Source organism: Daldinia caldariorum (assembly GCF_022478825.1).
Source record: "Daldinia caldariorum strain CBS 122874 unplaced genomic scaffold F4812scaffold_3, whole genome shotgun sequence".
Classification (NCBI taxonomy): Eukaryota; Fungi; Ascomycota; class Sordariomycetes; order Xylariales; family Hypoxylaceae; genus Daldinia; species Daldinia caldariorum.
Window position 1 is genome coordinate 1,108,119 of NW_025953039.1, and position 24,888 is coordinate 1,133,006.

Here is a 24,888-nt window from a genome sequence, read left to right on the forward strand (position 1 = left end):
TGTGGCTTAGTTGGGGAAAGCTGAGGTTTGCAGAGCTTAGTACCGCAGCAACGTCGAATCACACATAAATGACCAACCCTTACTTAGTAGTATACGATAGGAGTACTAAAGATCTTGGCTCTCATTTTCTAGACAGGCCTTAGTCTTGAGTTGGGACCGCCTAGGTTAATATCGTACTTGGAGACATCAATACTTAATGTCGCTCTGCGGTATTAAGACGTAGAGGACAATAGCGGAAAAGGAAATTGAACGACCAAGATAAGCACTTAGCATATAACAGGTAGGTACCTACCTGGTAGGAATTACCCTGTTACCTAATATAGTCGAACAGTAGGCAATCACCGGTCCAGAAGATCTCAATTCAATACACCTCCCCCTCCCCCTCAAGGCCTAAGCCTCTCCTTCGATGGCAATGTGTGGTTCATTGTGGGCCCTCGAGACAGGGGCTGGCTTCCCTGACAAGGCAGTTTAGGCACCTTTGCATTTTGAAGTTGACTTAACATCCCCAGGAAAGCTAAAACAGGTAGAAATCACCCCTTGGATCCTCTTGTAGGGCTGATGGGCGGCTTCAATAATACCTATCATACAACAAAATGCCGAATAGTTCGTCGCGTACGAGTATTGAATCCGCGGCCGAAGATCTAGTATCACCACAAGCAAGAAATGAAAATGAAGAAGCAGTCGACCAAGCCAAGCCTCTCCTCTTCCACGAGAAGGACGTGGGATCACGATACGCCAAGGCAGAGGTGCTGTCTAAGTACATACCAGAGCTAAACCCGTCGGACCCACGAGCCGTTACTCTCAGAGTTAAGATGGCTAAGAAGACGACAATGTTGAAGATCCAGTTAATAATATCATCTCTGGTTGTTGCTGTGAGTACTTCTATAATGGCCTGGTCTGTGATGACGTATAATCCGAATCATCGCGGCGTGGGCACGTATTTCTCTGGCAACTGTTCGCGAGCCAGCTCGCTCAATACCTTCATCCATGCCGCGATGAACATTCTTTCCAGTCTACTTCTCAGCTCTGGGAACTACTGCATGCAACTACTCGTTTCGCCTAGTAGGCACGAGGTAGAAAAAGCACATTCCAGAGGCATTGCTTTGAGGATCGGTATTCCTAACGTTACCAACTTGCGACATATTTCTCTTGGAAGAGTAGTTGGGTGGCTATCCCTTGGAGCCACGGCAGCGCTTTTACATCTAGTGTAAGCTAGCCCCCCTACTAACACAGTTAGGCCACATGTAAGCTACCTCTAATTACTGTAACTAGTTGGAACTCGGTCATATTCATGTCGTTACCTCTAGTATCGATCCCACGCGCTTTGGCGACAGCTGATTTTCAAGTGGCATCAGACAACTGGACTGCCAGCGACCCCTTACCCCAACGTTGGTGGTGGAACATCCCGCCCGGTGACAGATGGGGCACCGTTAAATACGATCTGGAGCCTGTGTATACCTTGAAGACTAATGCGGCGAGCTTGACGCGGCTAGAGCCAAGGGAATGTATCAAGGAGTACCTGAATCCGTTGAACTCTACGAGAGGGGTATTAGTCGTCGCGCGGAATATCACAACCGAGCAGAATGACGGCTCGTCCCTTCTTGATGGCTGGATGAGCGGATGGGACTACTGGGACGCTGGCAACTACTGGCTGTGTTCTGCATATGACCCGGGAGATTACACCAAAATATGCAGTCTAGAATGGGCTGATGCATTGGATGATGATGATTGGGTAATAGGGAAGTCTGCTGGGTTCCCAAATATCTTGGTCGACTACTGCTTGGTTGGCGATCGGGCCAACAACGAGCAAAGGTGTGGGCTTCACTACAGCTTACACATCATGGTGATAGTTTGCATCTGCTCGTCTCTGCAGTGCTTTCTCGTCCTCTGGACGAACTTATACTTCCGCAAATATGACTCATCAGGAGAAAGTGGAAGACGTCGGCGTGCCTTGGTGACTGTCGGGGATGCGATTGCTGATTTTCTAAACGAGCCAAGTACCCAGCCTGACGGGATATCAGAAGATATAAAGAGACCCAGGACCACGAAAGGAGCCTTTTACGAACTTCGACTAGCGCAGTGGAATGAATCTCAAAGCTACTGGTTTACGGCTGTTGGCATGAAGACTTGGGTTATAGCCCTTATCTTGTTAGTATTGATATCTCACATTCCGACACCCATGTCACTTCAATATTTGAACTGATAAGAATGACTTTTTAGATTCGCTATCGGCCTGGCTGTACCGTCTGGTCTTATTGGAGAGTACATCAACAGGCTGAAGAGCCAGGGCATGGATATCTCATTTCTTGATATATGGAGCTTGGGATTCGAAGTCAATCCATCGATGATAGGTCACTCGTTCTGGAAGTCCCAGGGCGAAGGGGGAGCGGACATCATCGGGAATGTCCTCGTTGCTAACCTTCCTCAAGTGCTAGTCAGTTTCATATACCTCTTCTTCAACTCCATCTTGACAAGACAGTTGGTGGCTGATGAGTGGACACGCTTTACCCTCCCCGAAGGCAAGAAGCCGCTCCGCGTGACGTCGCCCGTCGGCATGCAGCGGTCGACGTACTTTCTCTCCTTGCCCCTGAAATACTCTGTTGTGCTCATGATATGCTCCATCCTATTACATTGGTTCATATCTCAGGGCATATTCGTGGTGCAAACCAGCTCCTTTGGTCCCGGAACTAACAGCGAGCGACATTCGGAGCTCGATGTTTCAGCTAGGGGATATTCGGCGCTAGGCGTCCTCCTGGCTATTACCTTGGGCGCCGTCTTAGTACTGGCCCTCATGATTAACAGTTTTGCTAGAAAGTATGAGGGCATTCCAGCTGGCTTTCAGCTAATAGGGATGAATAGCTCTGGTATCAGCCTAATGTGCCAACGACCAGATGGTGATTCAGACGCTCACTTGTTTCCCGTTAGAATCGGCGTCGTGCCTGAGCGCGAGAATGATGAGGCGGAGATGCAAGATATCCAAGAGGGCCGGCTAGTTTTCTCAACGGCTGTCGATATTGAACAACCGAAAGCGGGATCGTGGTACTTGCAACCTGCTTTAATAAAAGCGGAGGAGCAGGCAAAGAGCGGGTTTCCCAAGAGGTAAAGGACGGTATAGTTAGGTAGGCTAGGACCATCTTCGTGGCGTGGAGGGTAAGATGAACATTATTTACATTGTTAACTGAACTATAAAGTTCCTCTTATTTTGCTGTTTGATGTCTTTAATTGATTAGCGTGTTATATAGGAGTCTGCACTGAACTTGGATTCCGTCGCATTGTATAGGAAAGGGGTTGGGCTTGGCTTAGGGTATAATAGCTCATCCAACTATCTAGTTCTATGATTTTTCTGATCTCTCATTGCTTTCATCAGCGTTCGGAGCTTCTTTCTCAGGGCCTATGTGTGTTATGCCCACTTGGCGAACTACGAAGTACGCTGCAATGACAGCGATGCCCCATAATGCAAAACAGACCCCCAAAGCCGATATTAGCTGTAACACGGTTAGCCGAAGGGACATAAAGTTTGACTTCAAAGGTAAATTCACATACTGGTACCGAAGTTGAGCTGATACCGCTAGATATACATTGACCGGCTGATTCTACAGCTCTCGCAACTGAGACGTACCGAATAATTTCCTTAGAATCCCTAGCTAAAAAGCTGAGAAGCCAGAACCCAAAGTTATACGTGAGTGAGAAATTTATCTGCCAGAAAATGTACAACGCCCAGCCTTTTCCGAATCCGCTATCAACCCAGTCTAGTGCTGGCTTGTGACGCGTGTACTCGTTTTGCACGATAGCTCCCCAAACCCAGCAGCCACCGATGAGAGCCATCATGGCTACATAGCCGTATCTCGCTCGTTTATTGAGACTGAGTCTCGTCCAATCTAAAAACGCCCCGAATAAGAGAGTTGTGACAACTTGGGCAACTGCGGAGACAAGAGAGGCGAGAGCACGCGAACGGACTGAAAAGTACAAAGACAAGTAAGTAGTGATATATGGGATCGTCCACGTAATGTATAAAAAGTATGGCATCCTATGATAGTTATGTTCAGTGTGGCATCATAGAATTTACGTATCGCTAATACGTACACCAAGAGGAAGTCTTTTCGTAACAGGACTCGCATCAAAGCTTTCAGCTCCTCAAGATCCGGTATCCGTTCCGCTAGCTGGATACGCGATCCGTTTCTGCGGATGACCTTTTCAGGCGGAGTCAACAATAGGGAACAAAGCGGCCCCAAACATTCTAAATTCTAGGTTAGATAGGTACTTCCGTGAAGAACATTCGGTCATGGGTATTTTCAACTGACGCAGCGCAACAAAAACGATGTAGGTTCTCCAATCGAGCTTTCCTGTCGATTTGCCTTGATAATTGAAGGCGAGGTTAATAATGCCACCGAGTATCGAACCACTGTTGCGATAGCTAAGCCAATATGCTAGGTACCGGCCACGCTTTTCCGGCTCGGGATAGGTCAGCATTATGGCACCTTCTGTTCCCCAGAATATCCCAGAGCTGAGGCCGCAGATAGCTGAGCCGAAGTATATAAACCATTCTGTTCCGTAGCGGTTATTGGTGTATAGAGCTGCCGAGTAGATCACGAAACCTACGGTCCCGAATACTAAAGAGTTTCGTAAGCCAACCCTATTCGCCATCATACTCGCAGTCAGGCAGGTGAGCGTCATGACGGCAAATAGGATAGCATTACCAGCCCTAAGTGTTTTATTAGTTACCTAGGTCCCAGGAACAACTTGTCTCCCTGAGCGTTTTCTCACATAACGAGATATGGGGTCTGCTGCCCGCCAGCCCCGACAGAGTTCATCGCATTCCATAGGCCAGGAGCCGCGAAGGCCGCGATCCCAACGATTGTGGCATTGAAAAAGACTCCATGGTACCAAGAGTATTTTGGTGGGCTCTCATTGACTTCGTCATTAGGTGACGATGCTTTGGTAGAATCACCCGCTGTTATATCGTTGCTTGATGAAGTATGCAACATGTTTCCTTAACAAGTAAAATGGCGAGACTTGAATACCTAGGTCCATTTAGATGATACTTCAATATTAAAGTTTACCAGAGACCAGAGGTTAATAAAGTGCGTGCTTCTGCATTATCTACTCTGTCCTACTCTGTACTTCTCAGCTGCGTCTCGCTTTTCCAACCTAGTTCAAGGCACATACGCCTCATACGCATGTGGCAGTCCCAGAGTTACCTTAGTCCACCTCTGCAATAGTTCTGCGATCATTATCGTGGTATGCACAACTTGGCAATACGGGCATGGCACATAATTCAGGGGTCCGATCTAATTTGATCAACGAATCTGCGGGGGTATACATATCACGACATCTAAAATGTCACTGACGCCTTTTAAGCCTATCATAATGAACCTATACATCGGTAAAGCAGTCGCATCTAAATGATTTCTAACTAAGATCCGAATTCGAAAAGCAGATCAACGATGTACGGGTCGATCTAGTTACTGCGATGTTTGTACCATACTAATAAGAGCCAGTAGTAATATTATATTGCAAGACATAGTAGGTCTTCTTTAGTATAAGCATACTTAGGGTAGCCATTCAAGATGGCTACATATGATCGCTTCGAAACCTTTACCTTCGCGGGTCAGCAAGAGACGGCCAATTTTGGATTGAACAACAGCAAACTATTTCCGTTGGCGCTGAAGCCAGCCGAGGGGTGGATCCCTACATCGGAAGAGTCTATACAGATCATAAAGAGACTATCGAAATCTGGCGAATTATTCGTCGGGTTGAGGGAACATGGCGGCGCAGTTCTCATTCGGGGCTTGCCTATCACGACGCCTCAAGAGTACAGTGACGTCGCTCACGCATTCGGGTTTCCAGCTCATGAGGAAGTTGGCCGGCCGCCACTACGTACCGTGCTGGCTAAGAATATCAAAACAGCGAATGAAGGGCAAGTATAAAAGCCCCCCCGTCGCTATGGCGTTGCTGACCGGCCCCTCTGCCAAAGTCCACTGGAACTTCCTATCTGGCCTCACAATGAGTATGGATGGTCAACGATAAATCCCTCGTGGTTGACATTTACTTGTCTACACACGCCCGAGTCTGGTATTCAATTAACTCATTTAACTTCTTGCATAGCTCTTTTTATCATCTGACTTGCTACCTAGGAGGTGAGACGCCAATTATCTCAAGTCTTGGCTTGGCAGCCGCCTTGAAGGAGCAAGCGCCCGACTTCATTGAGAAATTACTCCAAAAGGGAGTAAAATATGTGTACAGATACGGGCTCGAAGATGTCAGGTCAAATACGGGGACAAGCGTCCTTGGTGCATACGGCCAGCATGTGAAACCGGGGGACGATAAGGAAGTTATCAGACAGAAGATCGAAGAGGAGGTCAGACGACATAGCAATCTCTTCCAATGGCATGAGGACGGCTCACTGAGTGTAACCCACATTGTCCCGAGTACGACATTCTACGCCACATATCTGAGAACCCATGGCTTATAATACTTATAGTCATAAGAAAGCACGAGGATACCGGCCTACCTACATGGTTCGGCAATGTTACGAGCGCATGGGGCCGAAGTAAATACCATGGAGCGACTGAGCCTCCCTACAGAGGCGACGACGATTCGTATCATCCCCCTCCTGAGTATGGGGACGGGACGCCGATGGAGAAAGAGTACCTTGACTTAGCGCTCGCATTGGCTGAATCACTTCAGGTGTTGGTGAAATGGCAACGAGGAGACATTGTCCTACTTGATGTAAGCTCGTCTTGATATAGCGCGGCTAATCCATTCTAACATATCGATAGAATTATGCAGTAATGCATTCACGCTGTCCGTGGACGGGTAAGAGAACGGTGCTAGCAGGCTTATGGGACGATACTCGAAATAGAATCGGTGATTATCCCAATGAGAAGCCCATTGACTTTTCACGAAAGCCTTTAGGAGTACCAGGTATGTAGGTGCCTATTTACTAGGCAAGCTATGACATTTTATCATTGGTGAACTATCTTAATTAACTTCTATATAGGTAGTTGATAGCTCAATTGATGGATACGATTCATGTCGCCGCCTAGAGGTGAAACGACTCCACATTCTCCCATAAGGCAGTATATTATTGTTAGGCTAGCCTAAGAAGAACGACATAGTCATCGTCACTAGGGCAACAGCGCGAGGTCCATTAGCTCCATGGACTTGTTATAAATACCAATTTACCTCTTCCTTTCTTATAATTTAACTATCTCAATGTGCCTCCTATATCGAACCTCACCTAGCTAGCATACAGAGATATTTTTATATCAGGGCATTTTCAAACATGTCGTCTCCCACTCAATCCATAAACATCTATGCTAGATGGCGCCCTTGAGCAGCCACCGAAGCGGTTACTACCTCATCGACCACGACTACGAACATGAAAGTCATATTGACCTGTCCCCAACTGCGGCTCGTGCGTTGTTTGCCGAGCTAGATGCTCATAATGCAACTGCTACTACAAACAAGAAAAGCTCGGTCATCGTGCTGTTGGCTCGTCGAGCGTACACGATCAAAGCTCACGCACGCACGCAGTACTAGAACTATAGATAGTCAATTCCCGTCGTATCGATATGCGGCAAGCTCTTTACGATCGGTAGTTGTAGCTAGTCCTTATAGGGAAGCATGCAGACGACGTTCATATAGATGAGCAAACCAAAAGTGTGATCGTGCTTGAAGGAGGCGGAAGAAAAGCCAGAATCAATCTTGCACACGAAGACCGAAGGTACGCCACGCCTAGGTGGACGACTCGTTTTGTAGATCTTGCCGGCTCCGAGTATCAGAATGACCCAAGCTCATCTCAAGCATTGCTTCAAAAAAAAAAAAAAAAAAAAACGCAAGAACGCCAGGAGGGTAGGAACGTAAGCAGATAAATACAGGTCTGCTAGCTTTAAGGTTGAGGTACCCTAGGCAGCCTACCTAAACCCAAGGTAAATACTCATAGCTGGATGTAGATAAGAAGCGAGGATATACCTTAACATAGGAGTTCCTATGCGTTAAGAACGGATGATAAAAAGGTCTTAATTGCCATTAGTGATCTGCGACGCTTTTCGCTTATAATATATTATATCAATTTCAAACTTCTCAAGTCTTAAAAACTCAATATTTTCACAAAGTATATCATGATAGGCCGTAAGAAATAAGCGGCCTCCTGGATAAAATTAGGTACCTTTCCATACAGAATCTGGCAATTATTCATGCCCCAAAGCCAATCGCTTCTTGATCCAATAGAACCCTAGGCCAATTATCCATACAGCAATGACCACGATCGCCAGCACCGGCGCGAAGAAAGCACCTCTGATTACTACGAACCCGCTGACCACGGCGAACACCACGGGGACCAGGATGAATGGTCGGTACGGCCGCCGTAATTCTGGTTCGCGGAACCGAAGGACAATAGCGCCCAGAACAGTCAAGAAGAAGAAAGAATATTCTCCCAATCCGTTAAAGGTGAGCAGAGCGCGGAAGTTTCCGAGAAGGATGTATAAAGCCGAAAGGATAGCCGAAAGCAAGATCGCGTTGATGGGGGCGTCTGATTGCGTCGTGTTCGGAGAGCTCTGTCCATTACTTGCAGATGGCTCCTCATTCCTCGCTCCCGGTTTCAATCCCAGGTAGCCAACAGAGGCGAAGATGCGAGGAAGCCAGTTCTTGTTTGCCGCTGAGACGGCCATGCGGCCAGCAACGAATGAGTTCCCAAGAAGGGAGCCGGCGACGACTAGGCAGATGAGAGCAGCGGCAACGATGCCGAAACCGCGCCCGAGGAGACGAGTGATCGCAGTCTATCCCACGGCTTAGTGATTTTCCATGTCAGATCGGGGATGCACTTACCACAGCGACGCTATCTGTTGTCGACACCACATTCCACGGAAGGAGGATGTAGTAGGCAGCATTGGCGGCGATAAAACATAGTATTATCGTCGGGATAGCGCTGTTGATTGCGAGTGGAAGTTGGCGTGCCGGTGAACGAAGTTCGGCCGAGACGTAAATCGCCTACGACGTTATCTGAGCAGTTCATCTACATGAGCATTAGTAGAATAGGGGCTCACCTTATCCCACCCAGAATAGGCCCATAATGCTCCGTATAGCGCTGCAGAATAATGGCCAAGAATCTCCCATTCGCTTAGCTGATTCCAGTCCGTCTTGCTTCCGTCGGGGTTAAGAACCTCCCGATTTCCAAACCAAGGCTTGTCGAACCAATCTCGTCCACCAATATCCCTCTCCGGATCAGTTACCTGAAGTATGACAACCACTATTCCAGCTATCACGATTCCCGCGATGCTGACGAACTTGGTAACGACGAAAAAGTTGTTGAGACGAGTACTAGCTTTAGTGCTGATGGAATTTGCGACACTGATAACAACCAAGATGAGAATGGAAAATAGCTTATGCTCGATTCTCCCGGCTTGGTCGGTTACGCCCATCGCGGAGTAGATGCTCTCAACGAAGACGATGCTAAGAATAGCAAGGGTAGCCGGCATGACGGCTACGATCCATGTCCAGGCGGCCAAGAAGCCGAAGACATCTCCGAAAATGTATTGCAGGTAAGGCTGTACTCCTCCTGCAACATATATTAGTTCTGTCTTCATCTCTCGCTTTATCCACGTGTATAGTTAGGTACAGAATGGGTAGGAATATACGAGAATAGCTCACCTTCGCCGGGGATGGCCGTTCCCAGCTCGGCCATTGTCGAAGCGCCGGTCCACGCGAGCACGCCGCCAATTAACCAAACGACCAGGGCAGCGCCCGGAGAAGGTACGTTAGTGTCTATTGACCCGGGTGACGTAAATATGCCACTCCCAATAACGATGCTGATGACGATGGCGAAAGCCTCGAGAGCGCCGAGATTCTTGGTGAACGTGCCCGCATCCCGGGTCGTACCCTGTGGCGGGGCGTCACCATCGCCATCGCCATCGCCATCTGCTGCACCAACCTCCCGCGGTTCTCTCTGGTCAGCAAGCAGAGGCCTTGAGGCATCTTCTACTTCAGATGAGGGTGGCATTTTGTCCGATCGTACTCATCAATTTGGTCGTGCGTAACTGTGAATGATTGTTGATTGAGGAAACATTGAAGCGGAGTTAAATCAATCACGCAATTCTCTTCTTGAACGTAAGTGGGGTATTGAACTTAACCGTGTTCCCCCTTTCATCCAAGACACGTATTTTACCTATTCAATGAAGTATTATTCCAATAACTAAGCCAAGAGAACCTAAGAGATATACGAGGTGTATTTATTATAGTTAAAACCATTGCGATTTTAATTGAAGATAGAATCTACCTAATTAGCAACTGAAGTATGTACCGAACTTAGTATGAATTTTGTTTCTATTTCATAACTTACAAGTGCATGGATGATGTAGGTGCAGATGAAGGTTTTAAAGATAGGTACAGATATGTATGAAAATACGATCAAATTACCCCATTACAACGAGACTAAACCGACTATTATAATATCATCTATCAGCTCTCTCAGAAATTACCCAAACGCAGGAAGCAAAATATAAGGTAACTCATCTATTGCAAAGTCATATGTACATGAGTCAGTTAACTACCTCTAAAATAGGAGAGCTTTTCCCAAGCGCCACTTCAATTACTTCTCTTGCCCGTCTGAATGCTCCAAAACAGGCACCAATTTCCTTTCCTCGTTCCATGTATAGCCGACCGGAGGAATCGGCTCCGAGCCGTTGCCCCCTTGCTGAAACTCGAGCACCTCGTCCATGAGTGGATGTGCTAGAACCTCTTCCTCGGTCAGGGACTGTCTGTATATATAGTCGTCCATGAGGCAATACGACATCCACAGCTGTGATGGTACATTTCTCGGCTTTTGGTGCACTCGCGGCCGGTGGTCTATATCAGGAATCCAACGTTCCGCTCTCCGGAGGCCGCCCAGGTATCCCGGATGTTTATCTTCTTCGTCGGAGAGCAAGAAATCATCCATATACATGTCCTCTTCTGTCTTCTTCCTCTTGTTCCGGCCTCGCTTGGGTTTGGATAGCTTTGGAGATTTGGGACTTCGGATAGAAGGTGATCTTGGCGGAGGGTTCTTAGCAGCTCCAAAAAGTCCACTCTGTTCCAGAAATGCAGCCTCGGGATCCATCGCGGATACTTTTTTCTCGAGAGTTCTCATCGCCTTTGCCTTTGCCTTTGCCTTTGATTTGCTCACGCGCTTCGGTAATCGCTTCGGCGACACCGGACCCGGCGTATGTCTTTGTTTGGGGCTCTGTAGTAGTTTGATCGCTAGTCCATGCTGATCTTGGACTGCATGTCGGGGTTGTGGTATCGCTGCTGCGTCCATTTTGTTGTTTCGATGCAATATTCTACGCCAGTCGTTGAGTTCGCACCAGTAGGTTGGACTCAACTGCCCAAAAATTGTGTTTTATAGATTCAAGTTAATGGTAGGATAAATAATCTGGTGGCATAATGCTACGAGGCCTTGACAAAGGCGTCAGAGGAACATGCGTTGTAGCAGTATTGTAAAGGGAGAAACAAAAAAATAACTGTTGGTTCTATATATATTGTCCTTGTTTCTCGGAGTTGACCGTGGTGTGTATTTGCTCCAGAGCAAAATCTTTGTTTAATTATAATGAATAGTATCTGAGACAAGGATGTCAGTGTTGATCTGAAATAATACCCTTTGTTGATCTAACTATAGAGCACTGGCAAGGTCCCTATTTCAACCAAGGCTCAAAGAAGTCGTTTCTAGCAGTCTCAGGAAAACCTATAATTCATCGTTTACAAGGTAGGTACCTAAGGTACATAGGTACAGTATAAGGTTCCATAGACGAGAGAAAGGCCAATGAATGCGTTATCCAGTAGCCCATCTAAAGTCTCATAGGAAGCTACAATGGGATTAAAACATATCGTTTTATTGGCAACATAGAAGGCAGGTGTTGCGCAATTTTCCATAACGCTCTTGATTTTATATATGCCATAAAGAGAAAAAGTATCAACTTTCTCGAATAACTACATGGAGCAGAAAAGAAAGGACAAATATATACATTGAAACACACTTTACGTAAGAAGTGTCAAGTACGCCTAAAATAGGTGGCCATAAGATAGTTTGAAAAACCTGCTGGAAGTCTACATCAAGTAGATAACCGATTTCAACCACTTAATGCCTGAAGTCCCGGGCATGACGCTTGGCGGAGAGATTAGTGACTGCCGGCCCGGGGATGTGGTACGAGTGAAGGTTGACCCAGATGTCAAGAGCAACGCCAGGGTCGCTACTGTGGTACATCTCGGTAGCGGGCACACCCTCCGGCAGCTCATTACCAGAGCCCGAAATCTCGAGGTTGATGCACTATTTCAAGTCAGTAACAACGCACCGAAAATGTGTTTAGACCTACATCCTCTACTTACCTGAGGGTAGAACTCAGCTTCGCCCTGGTGGGCCTTGTGCAATCCAAGGATCTCGTGTCGAAGAACGTAAGAGCCGGGCCTGATGTTGGGGGGGATGGTGACGGTGAAAGTGTCAATGAAGCCCTCTCCCTCCGGCCGGACATTCTTGTGAACCTCGGTGGTAGCCCACTTCTGAGATTCCCACTGGGGGCTATCAGGCATACCTCCCTGAACGAGACCGTTCTCGTAAAACTTGAAGAATCGGAGGTTGTTCTTGTCGACACTGGCACAGCCAGCTTCGCCGCAGGGTGCGAGGTAGTGCATTTCGGGGCCAGGGTGCTCGAATCCGCCTATCGTGTTGAAGCGTTCGACCTGTAACTGGGAGCCTGCAGCTACCGGAATTGAGGCCTGGGCATTTGTCGCGTCAAGGTGGCAAATGATATCGGGCGTGTTAAGGGATGATACTGGAACCGGACCTTCATCCTCGGTCGTGAAGTGCCATGTAACGGCCTGGCTTTGGTCTTCGTTTGACCACCGCTCGTAACCCGGGTAAGTCACACCGTCGACAATAACTCTTCGGACGTGACCGTGGCCTAGGACTGCCGGCGCCGAGGCGGCTAAAGCCAAAAGTGTGCTACTCAACGAGGGCATTGTGAGAAATATCAAGTTCAGTTTTTGGAATGAGCGACGGTTACATGAAACAAGAAAAGAAAGAAGACCAGCTTCGAAATTGCTGTGCAAATGAATGTTAATTATGGTCAAGTGTTTACTGAGGAAATAAAAGATTCATGATGGAAAACAGGGCGTTATAGACTCTTATTTGAGTACATTGTAAGTGACGATGACGACGAAGGCGTCGCGGTTGTACGAAACATCGCCAAGCTCTTACACTTTTAGTGACTCCTCGATATAGTTTGGTTTATACCGTTGATGCTTTTGGCATCGTGGAGAGATGTTTCAGAGGGACGTATAATGAATGTCCTAAAATGGCAGGTATGTGGAATGTGTATGTGTAGCTAGAGGATTTAGAACGATCTATTAATAAAAGGGGCCGGATACTCCACAGTTTACTCTCTTAATCACATTTTAACCTAGTGCTCTCTTTAACAGAGCGTTCTCTAAACCTTATCCGGGTTTTCCGCATGCTACTGTTGGTGAGTTCATTGGTTAATGATCATAAACCTGAGTCTCCCTTGGTATGATGGTAAGTGTTTGTTACGTTGTTATGGCGTAGTTGCAAGGAATAAAGTAGACAAGGGTTATATTACAGTGCTTACCTAACCTAATGCAACTCTTTGACTTGCAGTACTTACATGCGGTTGACTCTTCAGATTTTAGAATAAGAATTAATAAATTCTAGGTAGTTAAGAGTAGGAATATAGGTCGTGCCCATATTGTGACTCTATAACTCTATATCAACTTCTCGGAAGTATTAAGTACCTATACATCCGTTACATTGTCCTATTACGAAATCTCGAGCTAATGGTTTCAATTTGTTTCTTTGTTTCCTTCTAGTTAAGCATTCTTATTGGATGGTGTATATTCAGGGACAAGGCAATGCGGTTTTACTATCAGGGTCCAGGATGACAAATTCTGTCATATCTCAACAACGCGGCGCTTCAAGCAATTAATTCCCAACAATGGCCTAAGCTCAAAAAGCCTCAATGTGACAACCTCGGCCCCTTTTACGGTGTTTTGTTTTAAGTTTTGAGTTGAGCTAAGTAGATCTAGAGACTAGGCGTGCTATATATAATAGGTAGTGCGTAAGGACCTTTTGTAGCGCCATTCCGCCTTGCCCTGCCGAGCCTGCCAGCCTGCCCCAGGGTTTGACTCGACTAACCCGAATTGGGTCTTGTTCCTGACTATCACAGTCTGTAAGAAATTGACTAACAACGCCGGCCGATACAACTCCAGAATTGCTCTGACCTTGTTGGTAGCCTCGGAAGGATCCGATGAGCAATCAATCGTCTATCCTCTGATCTGAAACGATCTTGTTGGTGTTAAAGGATGGTTAAGCACTTAAAAACTGGCACCTGTGCCTCGAAATTACACGGCTTTGCCAACAAGCGGCATCACCGTGAACAATGCACCATATTAGGATATCATGCTATGTAAGACTCAAGCGCAAACCGATTTCATCTTTGATGGTTTAATTTACCTGTAAAAAAGAAAAAAAGTACCTAATATAACCAAACATCAATCATAGCACTACTGATCCGTACCGTATTTTATATCTATTTGTTTATATCGTAAACCCGGGCTATTGTGAATGCTGGTTTTATAAGCATCTTTCAATACCAATTCGAATATAATGGTTGCTATTATAACTTATTCACTTGCTCGTATTATTATCGGAACCGAAATGCCTAAAAATCCGGGGACGTATTTAAGGTTTAAGCGCATCGGCACCGGTTAAATTGACAATGTTCGGGGTAAGTGGGGCTAATAGATCTAGCAATCACGCCCCGAAAGGTTCTAAAGTACCTCACCTCTTACCGGTATTCTTTTGTGTGCGTATAAGGGTTAATAAAGTGTCAGTTGGCTACAATATTAGAAAGCATGAGCTATATAATTAGGGTCTCCAAATATTGTTGACCGTTGCATAATCTTCGTCGACACCTTAAACCTATCATATCCAAATTCTTATTTTCTAGACTCCCAATCTTGGCGGACTTTAACAAGTCAATTCCGCTAATCTCCGTTCAATAGTTGCACTCTAGTGAAATCTCCATCTCAGGTATGTTAGCTAGTTAAGTCAGAGAAATATCTAGATCGGGTGGGTTAAATTAAACAGTAACCGAATAAATATCAGGTTAATGCTGTTCTATAACATTCCTATAACATGTCTACCTAATGTTAGACTTTATCTGATCAATCATAGACGCCACCTCAAGTTCGAGCTATATCGACAATGCCTACCAACAACAGCGTCAAGGCGGCCTTGTCACTGATCGAGAACGACAAATCCAAAATTTTGGGTTTAAGTGTCGGCAAGCATGTCAACATCGAACCCGGATTACATATCCCAAAGGCCGGTAAGTGATACATATATACCTAACCTTATATGCCCACTGCTGAAGAATTAAAAGAAAACAAAACAAGACGTCTTTAAATACGGGACTAACTCGAGCCTTTCAGACGCTCAATCCGAGCCCGAAATAAGCTTCGCATCGGCGTCACCCGAGAAAACTTACTTAATAATAAACATCGACCTCGACGCCCCGTTCGCGTCCTTCAGCGTGCTGAGCCCGGCGCTCCACTGGATACAGTCGGATCTGAAACCGACGCCAGCCGCCGACGGGAATGGGTTGACTCTCCTCAAGCCTCCTGCTACCGCGCCCTTTATAGTAAATTACATTGGGCCCGGCCCCCCGCCGCCATGCGCGCCGCACCGCTACCTCTTCCTCCTGTACGAACAGCCCGAGGGCTTCGACGCCAAGGAATACGCGCCCGCCCGCGGGAAGCCTGTCGGCATTTCGCGCCGCATACGCTTCGATCTAGACGCGTGGGAGAAGAAGCTTAAGCTCGGGCCGGTGGTAGCGGTCAACTACTTTACCAGCAATTAATGAGTTAGGATTAGTTTAGGTAGCTAGCTTAACCCCGGTCATCTGCGATATTTTTTTTTTCGGTCCTCTCCCTTTTTCTCTTGTGGAGATGATGTTCGATCCAGCCTGGGGTTCGGGTTTGGGTTGGGGGCGGTGACGGGCAGGGCCGAATTGCGATATTATTAGGCCAATTTCGATGCCCTTTCATACCCACATCATTGCTCCCAACGCTGAATTGTCGGGATTCTTACTGGTTAGAACAAGGTGCCCGAGCGGCTCTGGTTCAATTTGCTAATCCCAAACTCTTTGGATTGCATTTTTCGCATTCGTGTCAGGCCGTGAAATAGATTTATCTGGTTGTTCGCCACATAGGGTTAACATCGACTCCAACCTCCCCAACCTTCTATTGACCCATACTATTTGCTGCTGTGACCCACGCTACGGGTGTCGTTATTTTTGCTCCAGTATTAGTTGTTCTTGGGCTCTAGATTGGGTGTTTTCCTTTGGGCCTTTACCCAATGTCGGTGCCGTCATCGCGCGCGCGCTCATGCCCATCAGAATGAGCAGCCTGGGATAAACCAATAGCGCCGCCGGGGAGGGCATCTAGCTTCATCATTAGCTCATTCGAACCACCACGTCACTGCTGACAGGTTGTCGTGTATCATATTAAATCGCAACGCTGGCTCTGTGTTGTCGTAGGTATTGGCATCGCAATATTGAACGGGGCAAACCAAGGCAAACCAGGGCAAACCGGGGCAAATGGTCGACCCCTTTGCTTTTTATGTGAGATACAATCATTCCTCAACATGCACACCCAAAGAAACTCGCTCTTCAGCCTGACTCCAACCGGTAGATACTTATGAGCTTGGTATTAGAGCACGTGTTCATATGACCTTCGGTGCATCTTCCTTCGCCCGCTTCTTTGGAACGGGGAGCGGAAAGCTGCAGAGCGGTATGCATGAAATTGGAGAGCATACAGTTGGGTTCCAAGCCTGACTCTCAGCAGCTCGGCGACTGCGTTTATTCTGTATGGTTTTTGGCGGTCAAGGCTGTGTACCCCAGACCGCCTTAAAATGCGCAATTGGATCTTGTATGTTTTGGGCACAAGTGCCATTGGCCGTAAGGTGATATTGCGAGGCAGGTAATAAAATTTCGCTACTTCAACATCTCTATCGACACCCCTGATCGATTGACCTGATCTGATAGTGAACTTACTCGATGCAACGGTGCTGGTCCTGCAGTAGCGACAGGAAAAAATTTTTGAAATGGATGCCGCCCCAGCCATTCGTCGGTGTATCAACGTTTCTATTGGCGCCAGAAAAACAATCGGTGCGCTGCTCATAAATCTGGAGCCGTTAAGAGCGTGTCTCCCTCTTGTTGGGGATGTGATGAAATTAGAAACCTCACTCCCTAGTTACTTGAATCCAAAACACCACAGAATTACCTATGTATATATTCTATGGATTCTTTCACGTTCAAAATCGAGTCTTACATCCTTAATCTAATCCATAGAAAACCCAGCCAGTCGTTTCTAAATATGGCGAAGAAGAAGAGAAGGTCGGGGCAGAAGGCGCCAGAGGCCGGGAAAGAGGCACAACAAAATCGAATGCCAGATGGAGCTCCTAAGCCAGTCCCAGTGTCAAAGCCCGTTCCAGAGTCAGTACAGGAATTGCACTCAGAGTCGAAGCTGAGGCCAAAGCCAGAACCAGCGCCAGCACCGGCGCCAGCGCCGGCACCCGTTCTAGAATCAGTGCCAGAGCTACCGTCGATCCAAATAGTACCTGAGCCCGAACCCGAGCCAGACAAGGAATCGGAACCGGAATGGGCACGAGACCCTAGCCCGGAACCGGAGCCAGTCCAAGAGATAATGCTGGAACCAGAGCGGGAGCCAGAGCTAGAACCAGAACTGGAACCGGAACTAGGACCAGAACCAGAACCGCAGCAAGAACACGAACCAGAATTATTGCCAGATCTGGCACGGGATTCGACACCTGATCCAGAGCCGGGATCAGTTGAGCAAGACTATGAGCATCCTGTTTCATTCCACGATGCAGAACCGGCCCCGACCACAACTCTCGACGCGATAGGCGAGTTTATCAGGGTAAGGTCTTTCAACATTTGTGCTCTGGTACGCCTAACTGATACATGTCCTATAGAACCATGACCGAAACGCAGCAGAAGTGGCCGCTAAGACTTGGGTATGTTGACCATTCTTTTTCTGGAGAGGATTCAGGTGTATGGGTAGCTCATACGATACAGGCTTATGAAACGAACGGAAAAGAGAATCCGGTCCATTTTTCTGATACGGATTTCACGCACATATCGGATGATGAAGTTGAACGGAATGCATCCGTAGGACTGACTGTCGAGATCAACGCAAGCTCTGCATTCTCGGTTGATGAGGGCTATGAGAACACCAATAACGAAGGACCGGAGCCGGTCTCGCATGAAATCTCGTACTATGACCAACTGCCTCGCATCCCTCCTCCAAACGAACCTCTGGGATCTGAACCGCAAAATGCGGGCTGGTTTGATCTCGATAAAGTTATTGCGGCAATCCAGAACGGATATTCAGCAGAAGAGCTGCGCGAATATCTCGATTACTACCATAAGATCAATAGTGATCTATTGAAAGACAGTCTCAACGAGGAGATTATGGGGCTCCCGGCAATATTCTTTGTCGTCGAGACTAATGATGCGGAGCTTATTCGCTACTGGGTGAAATACGGCGGCGATCCGAACGCCACCTATGGGCCTCTTCGTTTCCCCGTGCTGGCTTTCGCCATTTTGCGGTGCGCCCGCCCCCGACAACAAGCGGCTAGAACTGTAGAGACGCTACTTAGGCTCGGCGCGTCGTCCCTTGTCATTCCTTCGGCATACTATGACCCATTTGACCGGGACCTCCCCGAGTCTGGCCCTGACGAGAGAGAGCTAGAAGATATCACCGACGCCGAGAAAGTATGGTGCTCGCCAGAGATTCGGCCGCACTTAGCCGCCGCATTGAGTCTAACACAGCGATATCTGCTTTGGAGAGCATCTAGGTTGGAACCGCCATCCGGCCGTGAGCGGACATTGGCTTCACGAAGAGGCGTGGAAGAGATCCTTGGCCTGGAGCAAACCATCATTGGACAACGACTAGCGGCATGGACTTTGAGGAAGAGCTTCCTAATGTAAGCGTTACGGAGATGGATATCCTTAATTCACTTGACTAATATTCGATAGAAATCTCGCCGTACCAGGCAGGAAACCCCTTGTGCTCTTTTTCGCAGGGCTGAAGGGCCATGGGAAGAGCGACCTGGTGAACCAGCTAGGACGTCTTCTGTCCTTGGACATCGAAAGAATCGACTATACTCACGTCAAGGGGGTGAACGAACTGTTCGGTCTCGAAGCACCGGTTCAAGGTCACGAGCTAGGTTCGCCTTTGAACAACTTCCTCGCTAGGAAATCGGGGCAAAGAAGTATCGTGTTCATTGAGGAGTTCGAGAGAACCAACGAGGATGTCCGCAAGGTGCTTCTGAGTCCTTTTGACTTAGGTACGTAAAATAATTGGCTTTTGTTGGTACGAGTCAAAACTAAACTGGTTAGGTGAATATACGGATCGTCGAAATGGCCAGAAGATCGACTGCGCCGACACGATCTGGATCCTGTCGACGGACAAGTTCGATAACACGATTCGCAACTTCTGCGAAGAGAACAGTAAACTCTTACGGGATTCTGATTTGCGATTAGAGCACTTCGCGCTCAAGAAGCAGCTGTCTCGACAGCTTCGGCAGGATAGCATTGCTAGCTTCGGAGCTCGCTTGACCAACCGGGTTACCGAAATTGTCCCCTTCCTAACGTTCAACCCGGACGAGCAACTCGTGCTAGCCGACAAATACATCATGGAGCTTGAAGAGAGAATCGCTGGGCCTGTGGTGAACTCAGAAGACCCAGAAGAGGAAAGCCTCATTGGCAATGTTCAACTGAAGATTACCAACAATGCTACGGTATGCTCTGCTATTGCACAGGAGTACTACTTACCCGAACTCGGAGCCAAGAGCATTTCCCGCGGTGTTGATTCACTTATTGCGACACCGCTGATAGGCCTATACTTGGAAGATGGCGACGACTTCAGCGAGGATCAACCGGAGACTAAATACAAGGTCGGAACAAACGAGGAGAACGAGGTAGAAGTGTCGCCTCTATCGGATACCATAGGTACCAACGGTTACTTAGGATTCAAGTATTCCTGGTAGGTAACGGCATGAATTACATGAACTATACGAGTTGCATGATTTCTATGATGTGCCTAAAAGGGGTATTGGTTAGGGGTTAGGTATTTAAACGCATACCGAGGTTAATGTATGGTGGTGTATGAAAAAGGGGATTGGACTCCAACTATTTACTGCCGACTATATTAAATAATGTCTCTTATGTTTTTTCTTCATTTCTGTTTCCTGACTTGGAACTTGGGGATTTAGGATATGTACTTGTCACACAAAAATGCATATCCGCGGATGGTATTACTTTATAATGCACCTTATGTCATATGTAGTATCGGGTTATTGTCGGCTTATATTGAAGCGATATATATATTAGTAATATAATGTAGCTTCCCGCTTTTAGCTTCATTCACATGTCAATCTTCGTGCATTCCTTCTGCTACTACTGAATGACGTAATGGACAGGATTACTTGTACATAGGTAGATACACCAACGGACTTGACAAAGCTCATCGTCATGGAAGCATCAACGACAGGCTTACCCCTGGTATGTCTGGTTATTCAAATTGATCGGTCTCTCTACTATTTACCAGATCTCTCTAGCTTACTTCTTTTCCACAAGCAAGATTGAACTTTAATACCTAGTGTTTTTTGTTTGTTTAACTATTGCCATTGTCGTCTACCCAGCTAGGTAGTTTGTTTACGAACAGGTTAAGTGATTCTCCTCAATCTTAGTTTCCCAACTAGCTCGTGATGTCTCCTCGGGAGAAAGCCCCCGGAGCTTGGTCCGACTTTCGAGCCGGAGCCGGAAGAGAGCTTAATGATCTAAGCAACCCTCTCATTCATCCCTTCAATTTCGTATCAAAGATACTTCAGTGGCAGTTCCAAATCGGCTTCCTTATATTCCAATGGTTTGCCGACAAGCTATTCTCCCCAACACCTCCGGGTCCAAGCACCCAGTTAGGGAGACCTAAGGTTGCTATTATCGGTGCTGGTATAACTGGCGTGACATCAGCAGCTCATTGCATTGGTCATGGATTTGACGTCGTAATATTCGAGGCTGGTGATAAAAAGAGCCTAGGAGGCATCTGGAGCGTATGTATTCACTAATAAATAGCTTTAGGTACAATTTACTGACTCCAGCCCGAATAACAGAAAGTAAATAATACTTCAAGCTTACAAATACATTCGTTCATGTATCGATTCCACCCATCAGTCAAATGGCAACACGGTTATCCAGACCGACAGCAAATCGTCAGCCAGGTCAAGCAGTTGTGGGAACGATATGGCCTGGACACGAGAACCAAATTCAATACAAAAGTCGAAAAGATGTACAAAGACGAGAAGGGTCGCTGGATTATCAACAACCCGGCGAACGGTAGATACGAAGGTGTGATAGCGGCCGTAGGAACATGCGGAGATCCCAAAATGCCGAAGATGGACGGCATGGATAAATTCAAGAATCACATTTACCATTCTAGCGAGTTAACTGGGTAAGTACTAATGCGATGCTTCTGTGCGTATTGTGATGCTAAGAGACACAGGGTTGACGCGAAAGGAAAAACCATGATAATTATTGGTGGCGGTGCGTCGGCCGTTGAAGCTTTGGAATATGCTTCTGTACGTTATCCTCCAGAACATCACTCTAAATCTGATTTAAATTTTATACGTACGCAACCGTCACTAACTCTCAATTTCATAGGATGAGGGAGCATCGAAGATTTATATCCTCTCACGCAGTGACAAGTGGATCATCCCTCGCAACTGGGTTGTTGATATTTTACTTTCTTTGAACATTTGGGGACAGGAGACTATGTTGTCTGTTATCCCCGAAGCCCTACTCAAGAAATTCTTCTATCGAGACCTGCGAGACCTAGCGCCGGACGACAAGGGAATTTTTATGGATACGCCAATGGTCAATTCGGACGTGATGGACAAGCTTCGCTCCGGTCAAGCTGAATGGGTCAGATGCGATATCGAAACTTTCACCGAGACTGGAGTGCTTGTGAATAAGAGAGATAAAGGCGTACCGAGAGGAGGGCCCGGTAAACGAGTCAATGTCGAGGGTGATATGATAGTCATGGCTACTGGTTATAAGAGACCGTCTTTGGATTTCCTTCCGGACGACTGCTTTAGCGAACCATACGGTCCACCGAACTGGTATCTTCAGACATTCCCTCCACAGCATCCATCTATCTCGGCCATCAACTGCACCTATTTATCGGCTATCGGTACCGTTGGCAACTGGCATATCGGCATCTATACCCGAATCCTCCTTATGTTCCTCGTGGACCCCCTGACGCGTCCATCCACGTTCTGGATGGAACGTTGGATCGACATGACCAAGGTCCTGAAAGCTACGGCCCCGACCGGTGCTTTCGACTTCTTCACTTACCTCGAGTTGATCTGGTGGTTCTTCTTTTGCGTCACTATAAACCCATTCCGATGGAAGTGGGCACTCTTTGTCTTCTTCGGCCTAGTATTTGCGCTACCCAAGCATGTAGTAGCCGCGGAAGACCAGGTTCGAAACGGCATTGGGTATTCCGGGGCTGACGAGCGAGACAGAGACGTCGGCAAGAGCTTCTAGGAGATTGTCGGCGCTAGAGATGCGCCTCGCTCGAAAATTTCGGTTTCGAAATCCCTAGAATACCTAGAAGGTCAACGTATAATCGCCATGATGGAAATTATACGCCATGATGGAATCGAATCCTGCTAGCCGCTACGCTGTCAATCCTCATCACAAGTACGTTAGATATGGCTACCATTACAATCTGTATAATGGTTTATTATATGAAAACCCTCTCCGCAACCATAAGAAACGGCGCCTTGCGACCAAATTCGTGCGACCAGCATCGATCGATGTCACTACGAGAAATCCTTATATTAAGGCTCTCCCCTTAGAGCGAATTTTTTCGATGCTCGAACGGGAACCCTAGTGTGCAATAGGTTTCATCAACCTGCTGATGTATTTTAATCATAAAATGTATTATCCTCGTTGTATTGCATGCATATTTGGAGGTTGGATTTGGTCGTAGGTTGCTAGATCATGTAGGATTAGAGGCACTTAATACAATGAAGGTAGAAGAACTGGCGGCGTTATGATGGTATGGCAAGGATTTATCTTGTATTACTGTGCTTTAAGCACTCCAACTCCCAATTCAACGCCTAATGTTAGAGTAGTATGATCTTACTCCAAACCAAAAAGCCTAGGGTAATCCAATGATATTTCATCGACATAATATCGTTAACGTTTTCCTCGGTCTCTGCGCCCGCCCTCCATAACTTTAAGACGCTTATTGAATCTATCGCCGATCTCCCGAGTGCCCATGCCATGACCACTTCCACGGGCTCCATCTGTTGTCTCCCTAGTTCTCTTGCGACTCTTCTCCAAGAGCGCCTTCGTATTACCGCCGCCTTCTCTACGCCTAGTCAATCGCTCGATTCGGTCTACACCTTCGCCGAGATCTCGCCAGTCTTCACCACCGAAAGTCATCTTGTTGCTTCGTCCCTCGACCTTATTGCGCTTAGCGCGGTCCTTTTTGCTCTCCTTCGGCAATCGTACAAAGTTGGACTCTTCGTATTCGCGCCTGCGGTTCTCCTCCTGCCTCTCGGACGCGGTCTTTATCTTCCTGCCGCCAGACACGATTGTCGTTCCGATACTAGGTTCCGCAACTGGCACGTGTGATAGCTCATTTGCGACATATTCATCGACGGCGGCGGACTTCATAGGTCTCCGCTCGCCTCGTTCCCTGCGGTCGAGTGTGGGCATGACGGTCGGCGTGATCTTGGGCGGACGGTATACGCCTGTCTTGTCTTGTGTCGCTGTAACAGCGGCCATACCCACGGGATTTGTAGGTGGAGCAAAGTTGCTAAAGCTTGGGCCGAATTGCTTCGCTGAAAGACCAAGTATAGGGCGGGCAGGAGCTTCGGTTTCGGAAGCATCTTCGTCGTTTTCTTCCTCGCCCGACTCGGATCCAGACTCTGACTCGGCATCTTCCTCTGCCTGGGCAGCAATTCGCTCAGCATCATCGGCTGCGCGGAGTATTTTATCGAGCTGAAATTGCAATTTATCCTCAAGGGGCCGAACACCTTTGTCGAGGTACAATCGTAGTTCAACTAACTTCTTAACAACTGCGTCCGAGAGGTCAGATCCGCTAGACTCATCCGAGCCTCCCGAGATAGTCTCCTTTGCATTTCTGATCTTAAGTAAAATTAAGAACACAAGGTTCTGTAGGTAAGAGAGAAGAAGCTCGTTTTTGACATCGAGGAGGGATACTCCGTCCTTGGTAGGTTCGATGCCGGATATCTTGGGTGTAGCTTCGAATGCGGAATTTAATGAGTTTGTTAAGGAGTCCAGCAAGGCTGGAAGGGAAGCCGGAACTGCCATCGTTATATATACAAGACGAAAAGATGTTTTCCGTTACTTGCTATATATTGGCAAAATGTAGGTGGTTTGGCGCTAAAGGAAGTTTTTTGAAAAAATGAAAAATAAAAAATATTTTTGGTGATAACGATAAGCTACCCCTTCCCCCCTGTCTGCTTTATTTTAGCGGAGGACGCGCCTTGCAGCAGCGCAGCCGGTCTGCCGGTGCAGCCACCATAAAAGCATCTTTAAAGGGTGGGGAGACTGCCCCATTATGAGGTACTTTGTACCTGAGGTAGGTACATGTACTAATATTGTACAATAGGTAGCCTTTAGGCAATACAATTGGTATAATACACTACAGGACAGTTGTCTTGGGGCTTCCAGTATCCACCTCAAATAATATGCAGAAGCTACCTCCACTGACCTATTTTTATTAATA

At 47.2% G+C, this 24,888-nt stretch overlaps 10 protein-coding genes across 10 annotated transcripts; 5 read left to right on the forward strand and 5 right to left on the reverse strand.

Moving 5' to 3' along the window:
* The first annotated feature begins 137 nt into the window (after positions 1 to 137).
* On the forward strand, positions 138 to 3,354 carry F4812DRAFT_269841 (uncharacterized protein). Its single transcript, XM_047930892.1, has 4 exons — positions 138 to 280; positions 332 to 1,207; positions 1,273 to 2,148; positions 2,221 to 3,354. The coding sequence occupies exons 2-4, from the start codon at positions 594 to 596 to the stop codon at positions 3,101 to 3,103; spliced, it is 2,373 nt and encodes a 790-aa protein (XP_047792865.1). The 5' UTR covers positions 138 to 280; positions 332 to 593; the 3' UTR covers positions 3,104 to 3,354.
* F4812DRAFT_449972 (MFS general substrate transporter) lies at positions 3,333 to 4,985 on the reverse strand (the record flags this gene model as incomplete). Its single annotated transcript, XM_047936038.1, has 5 exons — positions 3,333 to 3,485; positions 3,544 to 4,027; positions 4,084 to 4,237; positions 4,302 to 4,702; positions 4,765 to 4,985. The coding sequence occupies 5 exons, from the start codon at positions 4,983 to 4,985 to the stop codon at positions 3,333 to 3,335; spliced, it is 1,413 nt and encodes a 470-aa protein (XP_047792866.1).
* Positions 4,986 to 5,738: 753 nt separating this feature from the next.
* On the forward strand, positions 5,739 to 7,145 carry F4812DRAFT_418094 (uncharacterized protein). The gene is made up of 5 exons (XM_047933224.1): positions 5,739 to 5,917; positions 5,975 to 6,428; positions 6,482 to 6,729; positions 6,780 to 6,924; positions 7,001 to 7,145. Exons 2-5 carry the CDS (start codon positions 6,014 to 6,016, stop codon positions 7,006 to 7,008), a joined length of 816 nt encoding a protein of 271 aa, XP_047792867.1. The 5' UTR covers positions 5,739 to 5,917; positions 5,975 to 6,013; the 3' UTR covers positions 7,009 to 7,145.
* A 999-nt stretch (positions 7,146 to 8,144) lies between these two features.
* Positions 8,145 to 10,338, reverse strand: F4812DRAFT_269955 (amino acid transporter). Its single transcript, XM_047930893.1, has 4 exons — positions 9,652 to 10,338; positions 9,048 to 9,559; positions 8,830 to 8,991; positions 8,145 to 8,780 (listed from the first exon to the last, which is right to left on the reverse strand). Exons 1-4 carry the CDS (start codon positions 9,998 to 10,000, stop codon positions 8,193 to 8,195), a joined length of 1,611 nt encoding a protein of 536 aa, XP_047792868.1. The 5' UTR covers positions 10,001 to 10,338; the 3' UTR covers positions 8,145 to 8,192.
* On the reverse strand, positions 10,290 to 11,502 carry F4812DRAFT_418098 (uncharacterized protein). The gene has a single exon (XM_047933225.1). The coding sequence runs from the start codon at positions 11,291 to 11,293 to the stop codon at positions 10,589 to 10,591; it is 705 nt and encodes a 234-aa protein (XP_047792869.1). The 5' UTR covers positions 11,294 to 11,502; the 3' UTR covers positions 10,290 to 10,588.
* F4812DRAFT_418099 (glycoside hydrolase family 61 protein) lies at positions 11,502 to 13,526 on the reverse strand. The gene is made up of 2 exons (XM_047933226.1): positions 12,358 to 13,526; positions 11,502 to 12,298 (listed from the first exon to the last, which is right to left on the reverse strand). Exons 1-2 carry the CDS (start codon positions 12,985 to 12,987, stop codon positions 12,110 to 12,112), a joined length of 819 nt encoding a protein of 272 aa, XP_047792870.1. The 5' UTR covers positions 12,988 to 13,526; the 3' UTR covers positions 11,502 to 12,109.
* Positions 13,527 to 15,008: 1,482 nt separating this feature from the next.
* F4812DRAFT_270138 (putative protease inhibitor) lies at positions 15,009 to 15,916 on the forward strand. Its single transcript, XM_047930895.1, has 3 exons — positions 15,009 to 15,073; positions 15,218 to 15,371; positions 15,475 to 15,916. Exons 2-3 carry the CDS (start codon positions 15,248 to 15,250, stop codon positions 15,900 to 15,902), a joined length of 552 nt encoding a protein of 183 aa, XP_047792871.1. The 5' UTR covers positions 15,009 to 15,073; positions 15,218 to 15,247; the 3' UTR covers positions 15,903 to 15,916.
* A 1,259-nt stretch (positions 15,917 to 17,175) lies between these two features.
* Positions 17,176 to 20,498, forward strand: F4812DRAFT_270053 (uncharacterized protein). The gene is made up of 5 exons (XM_047930894.1): positions 17,176 to 17,982; positions 18,038 to 18,079; positions 18,141 to 19,051; positions 19,104 to 19,414; positions 19,467 to 20,498. The coding sequence occupies exons 1-5, from the start codon at positions 17,341 to 17,343 to the stop codon at positions 20,114 to 20,116; spliced, it is 2,556 nt and encodes an 851-aa protein (XP_047792872.1). The 5' UTR covers positions 17,176 to 17,340; the 3' UTR covers positions 20,117 to 20,498.
* Positions 20,499 to 20,719: 221 nt separating this feature from the next.
* F4812DRAFT_270170 (FAD/NAD(P)-binding domain-containing protein) lies at positions 20,720 to 23,042 on the forward strand. Its single transcript, XM_047930897.1, has 4 exons — positions 20,720 to 21,178; positions 21,239 to 21,576; positions 21,628 to 21,703; positions 21,786 to 23,042. The coding sequence occupies exons 1-4, from the start codon at positions 20,837 to 20,839 to the stop codon at positions 22,668 to 22,670; spliced, it is 1,641 nt and encodes a 546-aa protein (XP_047792873.1). The 5' UTR covers positions 20,720 to 20,836; the 3' UTR covers positions 22,671 to 23,042.
* On the reverse strand, positions 22,999 to 24,565 carry F4812DRAFT_270157 (uncharacterized protein). Its single transcript, XM_047930896.1, has one exon. It carries the CDS (start codon positions 24,468 to 24,470, stop codon positions 23,328 to 23,330), a length of 1,143 nt encoding a protein of 380 aa, XP_047792874.1. The 5' UTR covers positions 24,471 to 24,565; the 3' UTR covers positions 22,999 to 23,327.
* Positions 24,566 to 24,888: the final 323 nt, after the last annotated feature.